The 15,136-nt window shown below is 35.8% G+C and overlaps 1 protein-coding gene across 5 annotated transcripts in view; it reads right to left on the reverse strand.

Annotated features, from left to right (window-relative positions):
* The window catches only part of LOC134483425 (uncharacterized), a 329,893-nt gene that overhangs the window by 165,802 nt on the left and 148,955 nt on the right, over positions 1-15,136 (reverse strand). For 3 of the 5 annotated variants that reach the window (XR_015646535.1, XR_015646523.1, XM_087600956.1), the window contains one exon: positions 14,183-14,279. Coding sequence is in view for 2 of the 5 variants with exons in the window: in XM_087600956.1 (XP_087457082.1) it covers positions 14,267-14,279 (13 nt within the window). In the remaining 3 variants the exon portion in view is untranslated. Of the gene's footprint in view, positions 1-3,107; positions 3,266-14,182; positions 14,280-15,136 lie in introns of all 5 variants that reach the window. The other 2 variants (XR_015646530.1, XM_087600960.1) reach the window with 1 other exon arrangement.

Raw genomic sequence — 15,136 nt, forward strand, 5'->3', positions numbered from 1 at the left:
GCAGATACCCAGATACCACTGTAACTTCATTTATGGATGTAATTTTTATGCAAAATCCATTTACGAACTTAAATTCCTTTATATTTTTCTGACTGCCATTACTCCCACACACCAATAATCCACAATACCGTCAGCTCTTTGAAATTCTAATATAAACCCTGTAAGAGAACTGATCTGAAGTGACAGGGCAGATTGACAGCTTAAGGGGAGGGGCACTGCAGCAAACACAACACAGGACAGGACAAAGGAAGCCAGGTCCTGATCTGATAGGTTTCTGATCTGACAGTTCAGAGTCAAAGGCTTGAGATGTATAGAATAATCTTCTATTACAACCAATTTGCCATACTTAGTGTGAAGAAATCACGTCTATGAAACAAATTATGGGGATATGAGACAGCTGACCTTGTTTGCTGCATTGCCTTGCTGACCAGTCCTAGGGTGCTTGTGACAGGCATCTTTGTCTGCCTCTTCTCTGAGCAGGACCTGCTGCATGACTTAAATAATCACACTGTAACCTGCCCCTGTTCTGTGCTAGTAAGCTAGCATAACCCTCCAATCACGCATGCGTGCATGGTTGCCAGGCTGCAGAGATTCAAAATCTTTTCGAAAGCTAATGACACAAGGCAGGCAGATGTGATCTTTAAGCTGTACTATTGCTAGAATGAAAGTGCTGGGTCTTCAAAAACCCCTGTATAAATTGGTCAGGGATAAATTCAAGGTGCTTTCTGGGCAATGATGACTACAGGATATTGAATTATATTCACATTTAGATCTCTATACAAAGGAAAGAAGGAGTGCTTAGGAAAAATGTAACAAAAATAGAGAATGTACGAAACCACTAGATACTTTTTATATCAGGAGAAATCACTAAAGAATAAAAGACGCTACTTTAATAATATTCTGCATTAGTCAGATTTAGCTTGATTAGGTGGATTTTTAAAGGATCTGATGTGCTCATGTAAATGAAGCACTTGCCATTAACATAACGTTTGTTATTTACTAAAAGCATTGGTTTGTGATTCAATGATGATTTTTTCTTCTGTTTTAAAAATTGTTACTTTGAAATATTTACTTTTTTGTATGATTTTCTTTTAAAAAGGTGCTTTCTTGTTCAATTTAGCTGGAATGGAAATTCACTTGATGACAGGGCTGTCTTTTAACTCAGAGATTTATTGACTTCTGACTTGTAAGTGCTACATGTAAACTCACATGTCACCACAGTTAGCTAGATTTTTATTGTTAATTATGTGTACATGTATACATTCTCTCTGTCTCTATCACTGAGATTCTGTCTCTCTACTTTTAAGCCCGAACTTGTGTCTGTGTGGGTGTGTCTTCCTCTGTCTGTCTATCTGTCCGTCTGTCTGTCTGTCTGTCTGTCTCTCTCTCTCTCCCTCTCTCTCTCTCTCTCTGCTCTGTCTCTGACTCTGTCTCTGTCTTTATCTCTCTCTGTCTCTCTGTCTCTCTGTCTGTCTCTCTCTCTCTTTCTCTCTCTGTGTGTGTATGCATATGTGTAGAGGTATTAGTTGTAAAAGGCTGTATATGTCTCAAGATATGTAGTTAAATGTAATTTGAGATTCCTAACATGAGTTCTGAGAAATAATTTTGCAGTGCAGGATTACTTTTTATAAGCATAAGTACCACTCAACATCACTATGCAACTTTAAACCTTCGTGATTCTGATGCCCAATGAATATGAAAATGGAGTACAAACAAAAATGTAGAGTAGCTCCTGAATGTTAATGATTGTACAATCATTTATGTACAATCATTTATGTTTCAATAAAGGTAAATTATATTGACAGAATAATATCCTTTTCTGCAAGACAAAGTGTACCTGGGAAAGGGAAATGCATTAAGAATTAAAGAATGTGCTTCGAATTTGGACAATCAGCCCTGTGTCCTACAATCAAGGAAGGAAAATATTTGCAAAAACAACAAGATGACTTTGAATGCATACGGGAATACTCAGCTTCCTATTCTATAGCATTACTTTCAGAAGCTATCCCTGTGTGGCTAACTTTACTTCAATATAGGACTGAACAGATAAGGATGGCAATATATTAATACGTATCATATTGAGAGAAGGAATGACCACTCTTCAACAGGCTGGGCTACTGCAGATCAGACCCTCTGAATCTTCTGTCAATGCTGGAGATGTTTAAAACTTGCTACAAAGATTATTCTGCCATCTTGATTTTAAAGATACCTTTCAAAGATTGATTCCTTATATTAAAAATCCTCTGAAATTACAATGCCGTAGTATTGTATTTATCAAAATTGTCAGAGGGTACTTGGTAACAAGTACACAAGTTACAGTAATGTATTATATAGAGAGGCAATGTTTGCATCAATAGCTTTTTTTCGGGACAGGAAGATGCTGTGCAGAATACACTGGATTTACATGTACAGTGTTCCATCTCAATCTGCCAGCTATTGGGTTAAAAATAATGGTTTTTATGTAAGGGATAATGGCAACGATAATGTATGGTTTTCTAAACAAGAAAATGAATCCTAAATGTTTTTACGTTTTATACATGTACTGTGTGTCAAAGTGTGATCAGGACACTGAAAACACTGAAAGAAATCCCTGTGTTTCATCATATTATTTTGTGTTTGTTTGTTTGTTTGTTTGTTTGTTTGTTTTTACTGGATTTTTTATTTATATTTCAAATGTTATTCACTTTCCCAGTTTCATACGCATAAGCCCGCTATCCCATCTTCCTTCCTTCCTTCTCTAAGGGTGTTCTCATCTCCACCAAGCCCTTCTTGCCTTCCCCCCAACATTCCCCTAGAGTGAGAGTCCAACATTGGCAGGACCAAGGGCTTCCCCTTCTGCTGGTGGCCCAACAAGTCTATTCTCTGCTACCTATGCAGTTGCAGCCCTGGGTCAGTCCATGTATAGTCTTTAAGTAGTGGTTTAGTCCCTGGGAGCTCTGGTTTTTTGCCATGGTTGTTCTTATGGCGTTCCAAGCCTCTTAAGTTCTTTCAGTCCTTTATTTCCTCCAATGGTGGTCCTTCATTTGCTGCTCCAAACTCTGCCTCCATATCCCCACCTATGAATATTCTTGTTTCCCCTTTTATGAAGGAGTGAAGAAGAAACTCACATTTTATGAGCTTTTCGTTTTCTCTCATTAGTGGAGTCCTCTTTTTATCCTCTTCCTCCTTTTTCTCCTCTGATTCCTCCTCCTTCTCTCCTTTATTTTATTTCTATTTTTGTTCATATTCTGTTTAATTTTTGGAATTTGTGAGACAGTGTCACATTCTGTAGAGTAAGTTGGGCAAAAATATGAAGTAAATATTTTGCTTCTATTTCTTGAATGATAGGATTAATATGTAAGTCAATATATCTTGAATGCTTTAATTTGATTTGTAAATGTGAATTTGACTTTGATCATTAATTACTTTTAGATTTTTTTGTTTTGTAAAAAGTCCAGTCATGTTGGCACATGTCCTTATATCTAACAATTTAGAGTCATAGGAAGAGAGTCTACTATGAGTATACTTACAGCCAGAATTACATTTTAGAATTTGTAACAAAAACAAAAATATATTAAGAAATTCAAATTGTAGTATAGTAGCAAAAAATTATTTCTTCTCTTTCTGTATTTCTAGTGATAAGCAGCATGTTGCTGAATTAGCAGCTTATATCTCAAACCGCAGAGAAGAAGCAGAGAGACTTCTCTCAAAACCTTCCACAAACAATCATCAACTAGGAGTCAACTGTTTAAAAATTAGAAACTAATCATTGATATCTCATTGAAACCACTGCATTCTCCTCCTTGTCACCACAGACTTACAATCAATTTATTATAAAAATATACTATACAAATTTAAAAGACCCCATTATTTTTCATAGAATGAACCATGTTTAAAACCTTAAAGTGTCATTGAGCCTAAAGTCAATACTTTCAATGTTACCCCTGTAAAATCAAAATATAGTTACATATTTTTAGCATAAAAGCACATAAAGCACATATAACTTTTTTCTCTAAAATGATTTCAGGCTGTTCTGATTAATGGTTAGGACGACCTTCAGCATCATATTATTCTGTCCCTACCTCCTGGCTGTTGTTGTCCCTTGTGTGTATAGTATATCTGCATTTGTGATGAAGGTCAAATTCAAATCTGTTTATGTTAGGCAAATATTTTACCAAAGGTTGAATATCAAACATATCTGTCCTCTGGAATTAAAAACCCAACAGTATTTTCCATTTTCAAGTCTTTCACAATCCAAATTCTCTATAAAACTCTAACATCTCATTTTGAAAAAGGGGCTCCTTTAAAAATGTACTTTATTACCTCCAGAGAGAAGAAGCAATCAATTATGTGAACAGAGCAAAATCAAACCACAATGGTGTTAATACCTCAACATCTTATTGCCTGTGATCCACTTACTGTTTTCTGGTATATTTGAAAGGGTCTGAGCAACATCATCATCATCAACAACAACAACAACCTCATTGTGAGTTATCCAGAACCTCAAAGACAAATACAGAATGTATCTGCTTATATTTTGATATTTTAAGCCCTGACAATGGCATACAAGAATTAGTCAGGAAGAAAGGATTTTATGAGTGTAGAGAAACAATATAAAAATTATGGGACATATTTGGGGGATACATTGGAATGTAGCAAATAAATGGAGATGGGGGAATGGAAAGGATAGAGTGGAATACTAAGGAGGACAGCTATACGTAGGAGTCAGATCAGTTCTTAATATATATCATAAATAACAAATAAAGGATACTAAAAAAATGGGAGAGAATGATAGAACTAGACATCTCTTCCCACCAAATGAAATCTCCGACCCCATGTATTGGCTCTATCTACTATATTTTTTGGCCAATGTGTCCTCATTGTAATACTCCAATCACTTCAAGCTATTGCCTAAGGTACTGATTGCTGCATACGGCTGGTGATGGCTCTATTGTCGAAGAAAACACCTACATTTCTTTTGAACATAGAGAAGACAAACAGGTGCCTAACTAAATCATTTACCTTATGAATAGTGTTGCTGGTACAGAAATGTGTTTGGCAGGGTTATTGAGGGAAAACTTAAACGCCAACCCACCTCTATACTATTTGACCTACCACACTCAGCTGCCTACAGGATACAATGCTGCAATCATGGCACCTTCAAGGGAGTAAGCAACCACTATATGACGATTTGAGACATACAGAGTGAGATAGAACACATTTCTTCCCTTGTTCTCATGACAAAATACTGGAGTTTAAGGCTTAGAGCAGGTATTATTGTCTGCTATGCAAATGTAGATACAAAATGATTCCTAATAATATTCTGTTATGCCCATATATCAGTATATTGCTCTATTGTCATCACAAAAGCTAGCATATGTAATAGATGGGGCCAGTTACAGAGAACTATATCTGCACAATATATAAAGTGAAACACCTTGGATCATACTCTTATAAATGAGTCATTACCAGCTAATCTCTTCCTTCATGGCTCAGGAAAGATTTTTAGAAGTCATGGTAGAAATATTGTAAGGCACTGGGAGGAATGCAACCAAGTGATCAATAATGTCCAGCACAACAAGACTGATATACATGTATACTTATATAAATCAGGAAGCCATGCAAAGGATATGCACAGGTTTTGCAGGTCAAATTATTTGGTGTCCAACCCTAATATCTGGATCTGAATATGATCTACCTCACTAAGAAGCTCTCTCATTGTGACATAATTTCTAATATCAAAAGTGCTTTGGTCCAGTACAGTTTCATGGGAATAGAACCTACAATCAAGCAGGTACTTCATTGTACCTTACATAAATCAATGGTGATTTTGAATTTTTTTATTCATAATATATTATATTTTTGACCATGCTGGTAATGTCCCATATATTTTGACTCCCAATTTAATATTTTCTTCAACTTTCTCTGTAAGTATGTATCTCTGTGTGTCTATGTGCTTCTTGTGTTTTATCATTTTTGATTCTATTGGTTGTTTGTTCTGTTTTAGTCAGGTTAGCTTTTTCTTTTCATGTTTTCCAAGGGGTAGCGTGAGAACATGAGGAAATAGGTCATTTTCCAGATGGAAAGAATCAGGGAGGATGAAATAATGAGGTGGAATATATTGTCAGAAAAAATCAATTTTCAAATATTATTAATTCAAAAACTGATACAGATTGATATTATTTCATCTTTATGTATTAACATTTAATTAAACAAGTCTTCAGAGGATAAATTTCTATTGGTCAGAGGAAAACTTGTGCAAGTCAATCCTCTATTTCTACTCTGATGCCTTCCTGGATAGAACTCTGTTTTAATTGGAGTTCATTTTACATACTCTTTCAACTCACTGGTAAATCAAATTATTTCATTCACTGAAACAGTGAAGTTTCAACCCAGGAACTGCCATATCCTGGGGATACTTCCTAGACTGAACAACGCCCCTATGTCTCAATGGTTTATAAAAGAATGAATATCATTTGATATGATTTGTACTGTCCTTTTTTTGAGCATGCAATATAAAGTTACTGAAAAATATTTTACTCTAATTATGTCTCAGATAAAGTAGTTATTTGTTTATTTATGTCATTTAAACTCACTTCTTTTGGTGATTTGTGATGCATCCTCCCAAACTGCAGCCTAGGGTTCCTTCCCACTAGTTTAATCCAAAGTGTACTCAGACGGGTAGTCCCAGTTCATCTCTCTCAGTGTGGAATTACAGGTTACAGCATGGTACCCTCCATCTATATTTACTTATTTGAAAAATTCAGTCCGTAAAAGAATTGAAATTCAAAGGTAAATGAATGGAACTAGAAAACATCATACTGAATGAAGGTTTCCAGACCACCAAGACAAATATATTATCTATTTGCTTACATGTGGACATTAGCTGTTAAGTCAATGAACCAATGTACAACCTACAGAAGCAGAGAAATTGTTTTTAGAGTTTGGAACTAGGAGTAATAGATAGGTCTCCTTAGGAAAGGGAACTAGAATAGATCAATATGCATGGTATGGGTCTTGAAAAGGGAGATAACAAGTAGTGATAATTAGTGAAGACGTCAGTAGAGGAAGGAATATGAAGATAAATAAAATTAAGAGGCATCCTATGGTTACTGTGTTAACAAACAACAAATGCTTTATGAATATATGCATATGAATGCAGTTTAAAAGATTTCTTTGAACATTATGTTTCTGGAATCAGAGGTTTTGGTTATTTACGATAGGTTAGGTAGAAATGCTATGACTTTGTGCATATCCTAGTTAGTGAGATGATAATTCTGAACATGCATATAACTGAATTCCTGAAGGCATAACATTATAAAGTCACAAGCACCCAACTGTTACTGTATGTGGGACAGGGAAAAGGGTAAAGGATAATGAACAAATGTGGAGTGGCACTTTGAGATATTGATCCTCAGTAATTAACTGAATAATGTTGATAGATTCCAATTCACCAAGATCTGTCTGTCTGTCTATCTATCTATCTATCTATCTATCTATCTATCTATCTATCTGTCATCATTCTACCTACCTACTTACCTACATATCTACCTACTTATCTATATTTTATTATTATGGATATAATAAAAATATGGCATCAGCAAAACTTCATGCATGAATTTCTGCATTATATTTGTGTGTGTGTGTGTCTGTGAATTTCTTAGCGTGGCTTGATCATATTCAGCTTTTCCTTCCATTTCTTCCAGATGAAATCCTTCCCTGCCCATCAAGTTTTGTATCTTTTTCAGAAACAATTTAAACTGGAGTATATATAGCTGTGAATCCACGAACTTGTTACATTAACAGGCCTGGAAAAGTTACCTACTGATGCAATAGTGTTATGAGTGACATGAAAATAACCAGCCTACATTCTCGTTGGATATAAAGCTTGTTCCACAAATTGAAATGTATAAATTGTCCTGTTATTTGAATCAAAAACCTGTAGCCAAACATAATATAGGCCTGAAGGGAAAGCAAATGTTATTACTCTGATAAAAGAACATAGTATTAATCTAAGTCCTAATGACTTCTCCTTATACCCATAGCTTACTCTATTTTTCAACCCTCTTGAGAGAAGATTCTTCTGCTAGAACATCATGCCTAAAATAAAGATCAATAACTGTTCAAGATGCATGGAGTAAGAGAATGCTCAATTCCAGTCACTAAGTAAAATGTCTATATCCTGTTTATCTCCCAGGGTTCAGAATTCATTGTGGAAGAAAGGCTTGTAGAGTTATAAGTATTATAGACAGTATAGAACTAAAATAAGCTTTCTTAAATGTTGTGACTACTGCTAACTACAACACACTGACTTCAGTGTAAGATACACAGAGATATATTCTCTCTTTCTCAGTCTCTCTGTCTCTCTGTCTCTCTATCTCTCTGTCTCTCTGTCTCTCTGTCTCTCTGTCTCTCTCTCTCTCTCTCTCTGTATGTGTGTGTGTGTGTGTGTGTGTGTGTTTGTGTCTGTGTGTGTGTGTGTGTGTGCCAGGACCACATATAAAGGTCACAGGAAAAATTTGGAGAGTCAGTTCACTACACGTGTTTGTATATATATTCTAGAGGTAAAACTGAAATTGCCAGGCTTAAAGAGCAATCACCTTTATCTAAATTGCCAGGGTCATAGGATGCCTAGAGAGGCCTCACCTGCCTAGAAGAGCAGTGGGAGAATATTTGAAAGGTAGTGGGAGCGGTGGTAACATGGGAGGGGGACAGCAAGCAGAAAGTAAAGGGAAGAAATAAAATATAAAATTAAATTTTAAAAAGTTAAAAATGATTTTCACATACACATGTTCTAGTGGTAATAAATACATAAGTCAGGAAACTCACAATATCATAGGTCTGTATTTCATTGGAGGGGAGTTTTTACAAAACAATGGTATAAATATGAAGGGAAACTAGTGACAGACTAAGTGTCTTACTAAGGTTTTTACTTCTATGAACTGAAACCAAGAACAAGACAGCACTAATAAAGATCACATTGAATTGGGGCTGGCTTATAGGTTCAGCGGTTCAGTCTATTATTTTAAGGTAGAAGCATGGCAGTGTCAAGGCAGACATGGGCCTTCAATGGTTGAGAGTTGCACCTATGTTATAATGGCATCAAGCAGAAGATTGAATCCCAGATAGCTAAGATGTGGGTATTGAAGGCCACACACACAGTGACACACTTACTCCAACAAAGCTACATCTCCTATCAGTGCCATTCCCTGGGCCAAGCATAAACAAACCACTGAATAAATGGTGATGGTAGTAGAAGCTGAGATTTGATGAATGAATGTGAGGAAGGGTGACTTTAGGGAAAGTCGTTTTGAAAAAGGCATATGGAAGCAAACTTCTGTAAGAGGGGCTTCACTACACAAATATATATAGAAACATTTTACAAATAAGATTAACTAGCAATAAGACAATGGTTTCTAGACAGGACACTATAGCCAGACAAGTACATGGCCCAGTGCCAGATTGGGTTGTCTACTTTTAATTCACTTTACAGAGAATTCCCATACAGTCCATCCCATTAAAAACCTTCTTAGTTACTATACAGGATTTTAAAGTAAGACCCTATTGCTGAAATCAGCACACGGTTAAGTCAATGAATAGAGATAAATTTATCTAGCAGTGCCCAATCAGCTTGATTCTACTGTGTATCTTAGGGGATAGTTTTAACAGTACCAGAATATATGAAGCAGGCTACTGAAGGTAAATGAAATCACTACTTTGTCAAGCTTGGAAATACTCCCTGCCCATGAATACTTCCAATACAGTGATGAATTGCCTATCATGAGAATAACCAAATTTTTAGTTGGATTTGAGTCCCAAAATGAATTCCAAAATTGGCACAGTTTTCCGTAGTAGGATCCTGCACCTAAACAGTACATTCATACTACTTGCACATCGACTACTATTACCGTGCTAAGTCTTACTGATTTAAATCAACCCATAACTCATAACCATACCAATAAATTAGTGTTCCCATGAAAAATATTCAGAGACTAGAAAAACACACATACACAAGTATAAATGAGTAGGCATAATTTATTTCTTAAATAGGAAGACAGTGATTCTTGTTTATATTGTATAAGTTAATATATGCAATTTTCAGAGTTAGCACATACAGAATTTTCTGAGTTAAAAATATGTGGCACAATAATAATGATATATGCAAAATAGTTGATAGATTCCATAAACCCATGGGGATGGTGCTTTCCATGTATTCATGATCATTTAATAATTAAAACAATGCATTCAGAAGAAGGTACCATCATGATAGACATTATTGCTTTTGTGAGTTGAAATGGGGACAGGATAACAGTAAAGATGCAATGTTAGTAATGCATCATGATTCCAAATTGCCTACACCAATATACTATGTAAATTTTATGATTTTTCCCTTCACCATTTGTGGATGTTCTTTGAAAAAAGGGAGGTCAAAATGTTGAAATGCATAAAATAATATAGAAAAAATGGAATATTGGAATTGATAAATTTGTCGTTCTGCAGTTTCTTTTTAAAAAGTCTAAAATGTGAAGATTATGACCTTAGGTTTTATATAAATTCCAGTTTAATCTATGAGTTACTTTCTTACTACAGAGCAGTCTTAGGAACTAAGTGCTCCAAATTTGAATTTTATAAACAATGCTTTATCATCCACTTATGTTATATGGGTGATTTTGGAAGCAGGTTTATAGTATGGAGAATCATTTCTCTGAGGAAAATGAAACTGTGAGAGAACTAAGGGTGAAAAAGTAAGAGGACTACTTAAAAAACAGTCCTGTAGCTAAATAAAAATTAAATTTCAAAGAATATCTATGAGCTTGTGAGATTCAGAAAAACTCATGAGTATATTTGTAATACTTACTTCATCCTCATGGGTTTTCTAAAAATTTAAAAAGTATTACTTATAGTTTGCTATTGAGACCCTTTGAATTTTTGAATTTGCTTGTGCTCTAAGTCTTGACAAAAATAAGTTCAAGAATTCTTGGTGAAAATTTGTTGAATGCAAAGGATAATTTGTTAGAACTTCAGGCATGGGCAGACGTTGGAAGACTTCTGATCTCAAACCTATTTTCTATTATTAGTGGAAAATATTTATTTCCTTAAATACCCTCTCTGATTTTGCAAGCAACATATTTTAAAGGAGTTCTAAAACAAGAATTTCTTAGTTCAGTTCATATATGAAGTCAATGAAAGAAGTTCCACACTGGGACGTGGTGATTTGCCAGGCAATGGGAAACCTATGTTTTACCTATGTCTTTACATATATATGGCATCTAGTTCCATTTCTTTGGGGAGAAATTGATGCTTTTATCTCAAAAAATAATGATTGTTTAGTAAGTCTGAAATCCAAGGCCAGAAACTGACTAAAGCATTAGTACAATGAAACAAAAAATATATTACGAAGCCTGAAATTAACATACAAGAAGTGAAAAATCATTAGTACTAGGCAGGAAAAATTCAGAAATGTGGTTTAAGATATCTATGTTTGTAAGGGAGGAAGTAAATACCTTAGGAACATGATTACATTTATACTAGAAAAAATTACCTATCAAAGTTTAATAGAAAATTGCAGAACAAAATATGTTTAACGTGGAAATGCAAATTGGGCAGATAATTTTTTTAATCTTTTTCCCCATCTTTATTAAGTTGGGTAATTCTTATTTACATTTCAAATTTTATTCCCTTTCCCGGTTTCCAGTCCAACATCACCCTAACACCTCCCACTCTCTGTCTATATGGGTGTTCCCCTCCCAAACCCCCGCCATTACTGCCCTCCCCCTAGAAACCCATTCATTGGGGTTCCGCTTTGGCAGGACCAAGGGTTTCCCCTTCCACTGGTGCCTTACTAAGCTATTTATTACTACCTATACAGTTGGAGCCGAGGGTCAGTCCATATATAGCCTTTGCGTAATGGCTTAGTCCCTGGAAGCTCTGGTTGGATGACATTGTTGTTCTTATGGGGACTCAAGCCCCGTCAAGCTCTTTCAGCCCTTTCCCTGATTCCTTCAATGGCGGTCCTATTCTCTTAATATGTACAGAACTTTTTTAATAGTTTAATACTGTGTTTGAAGTTGAAGTCTTTTTAGTGTAATCATCCTATGAAGAGGCTTCAATGGTTGCTTTGAGAAGGGACTTATTTGTCAAGTATGCCAATGGAAAAAATACTTGGGATAATAAACTATCCTCATGGGTAATTCTGAGGCATACATACATTCATTCAGAGGCAAACAGCCCCCACCATTTGGGCTGAAAGTTCTTATATCATACAATACATTTCCAGTTTTCTGGCCTGACTGAAAACAAGTATATTTCTTGGTAGTGATCTGAGTGTACTAATGGATATAACTGTGGGAAGAATCCAGATCTACGGCTGTCAAGAGCGCTGCTACCTACTTGGATTCTGAGGAAAATAACATGGTTATTCTCAGATTGAAAGAATTTTTTAAAGAAACTTATCACTATTTTTAATTAGGCATTTTATACATTTACACTTCAAATGATATGCCATTTATCTCTTATCCCTTCACAAAGCCCAATCCACTTCCTCCTCTCCCCATCCACTTTGCCTGTTTGAGCGTGCCTCTCCACCCATTCATCCACTCCTGCCTCACCAACCTATCATTATCCTATGGTGGGACATCAAGACTCCACAGTACCATGGTCCTTTCCTCCTGTTCATGTCAGATAAGGCCATTCTCTGCTACACATGCATCTAGAGCCCTGTGGAACTACAGGTCTATTCTTTGGTTGATAGTTTAGGTTCTGGTAGATCTGGCGGAACTCCTTAATTCACATTGATCTTTCTATGGGTTTGCAATCGACTTCGGCTCCTTCAGTCCTACCCCTAGCTATTCCCTTTGGGTCTCCAAGGCTCAGTATGATGATTGGCTCTATTTGAATCTATTTTGGTTAGGTGCTGATAGAACTGCTCAGAGAACAGATATATCAGGCTTCTCTCAGCAAGTGCTTCTTGAACTCTACAGTAGCCTTGTGGTTTGGTATCTGCGGATGAAACGAATCCATAGATATGGCTGTCTTTCCTTCAGGTTCTGTTCCATTTTTTCCCTTCTCTTTCCTTTTGTCAGGAACATTTCTGGATTAAAATTTTTGAGATGGGTGGATGGCACCATCTCTCAACTAGAGGTTGTGACTATCTACTGGAGGTGGTCTCTACAGGTCCTATCTCTCCTTTGTGGGGTATTTCTGATAAAGTCATCCGTGTTTGGTCCTGGGAGCCTCTTGTTTCCCTAGTTTCTGGGAATTTTTAGTAGCTATCCCCAGTTCTGCAGTCCCCACTGCTAATTATTTCTATTCGGGTTCCTGACCGTCTGTATTTCTCTCATATCCCTTCAAATAACTGATCTTGTCCCATCTTTTTTCCCTCACACTTCTTTCTTCCTTCCAGATCCCTCCCTTCCTCTATCTCCTGTGACAATTTTTTTCTCTCTTTTTTGTAGGATTAAAGCATCCACATCTTGGTCTTCCTTCTTTTTTAACCCAGATATCCTCAGAACTGTGTCCATAAACAATTGAATGAATAATGAAAACATGGTACATTTACACAATGAAATGTAACTTACTTCATGAAATAAAAATCAATGAACTCTTACTTAAGTGGATAGAACTAGAAAAAAGTCATCCTGAATGAGAAAAATCATCCTGAGTGAGGTACTCAGAACCCCCCAAGAAATTTAGATGTGATCCCTTAAAACTGCTTGTTAGGTTTCAATCCTTACAAATGTATGTGAAAATCCTTAAATCCTCAGAGATAAGGTACAGAGTGAGGAACTAGAAATGATAGAAGGTTTTCCTGAATAAGTGAAAACATAATTAAATCTGGAGGCATTTGTTGTAATGTGACAGATGAATGGGAATATTAAATGCAGAAGTAGAGGAAAGTTGAAGGGACACAAGAATCTGTGGACTATCTGAAGAATGTTATGGAAAATACTAGAGTATAGACTCCTTAATCTATAATATGTTAATGGAATATTCTTAAAATACATCACAAAATAATAAGGAGAGTACAACCTAAGTGCCATCTCTCACTACCAAAGCCACTCCCGTGACATGTATTGGGTTACATCTATTTGAGTTTTCATGACTGAGATCTCACAGCAACTCCCAAACAACTTACATTCCTACCCACATTTTTGTTGCTTTACAAAAACTGCTCATAAAACCATGCTGATGAGAGAACACTTACCTATCTCATTGAACATGAAGAAGTTAAGTTGGTGACTAACTGGAGTATTCACTCCTTCTCGGCAATGTTCATGGATTGGAAAATTTATTCATACTTCCTAAGGAGAAAAGGAAAGATGAACATAGCTGAAATCCTTCAGATTACAATGGTGGACTGCCTACACTATACATGGGTACAATAGTGGTACAAAGGCATTGAGAGTAAGTAACAATTATTTGACTGGATTCAATGCCTAGTCCATGAGAAACATTCCTGACATAGTCATATGCCCAAGAAAAGGGAAATAAGTAGACAGTGGACCAAGGGATGTACCAAACACCATTTTTTTCTGTGAAAGCAATGTAGCAATTTAAAAAATCCTAATAATATTCTGTTATTCCCTTTAAATAATATATTGCTCAGCCATGATCACAGAAGCTACTATCTCTTATTGATGGCAACAAAGGCAGACACATACCTGAAGAATGTGTACAGAATAAGAGAGATATGGTAACTCAGTCATAAATGCAAATTCTCTATCAAAACTTTCCCTTCATCTCTCATGATTCTTTGTGTTGGGTGAAAACTAAGAGCAAGTGGAAATAGAAAGAATGTAACCAAGGAACCAATTTTTTTCTGATATAACAGACCTAACTCACATGTGATCTCATATAGATCATGAGAGCATGCATATGGTTTCCATAGAGTAAAGTGAATTGGCTCCCATTACTGAGAGAAAGAACTAAACACAATCTACCATCTCTATCCATGAAGCTATTTCCAAAATACAAATGTCCCTAAAGGAGAAATTAATTTAATATGGTGGAGTCTAACTGATTATAGAAATCACATTCATGGAAGGTTTTACTCAAAGCAGTAGACATCCAAATCATATGAACTCAATGGTATTTTGAAAAAAAATTTTGATTCCTAATGCTGTGTCTTTCACAAATTGAACAAAAGAGAAAGTGGAAA

The sequence above is a fragment of the Rattus norvegicus genome, chromosome 1 (genome assembly GCF_021556685.1).
Source record: "Rattus norvegicus strain SHRSP/BbbUtx chromosome 1, alternate assembly SHRSP_T2T, whole genome shotgun sequence".
In the NCBI taxonomy this organism is placed as follows: Eukaryota; Metazoa; Chordata; class Mammalia; order Rodentia; family Muridae; genus Rattus; species Rattus norvegicus.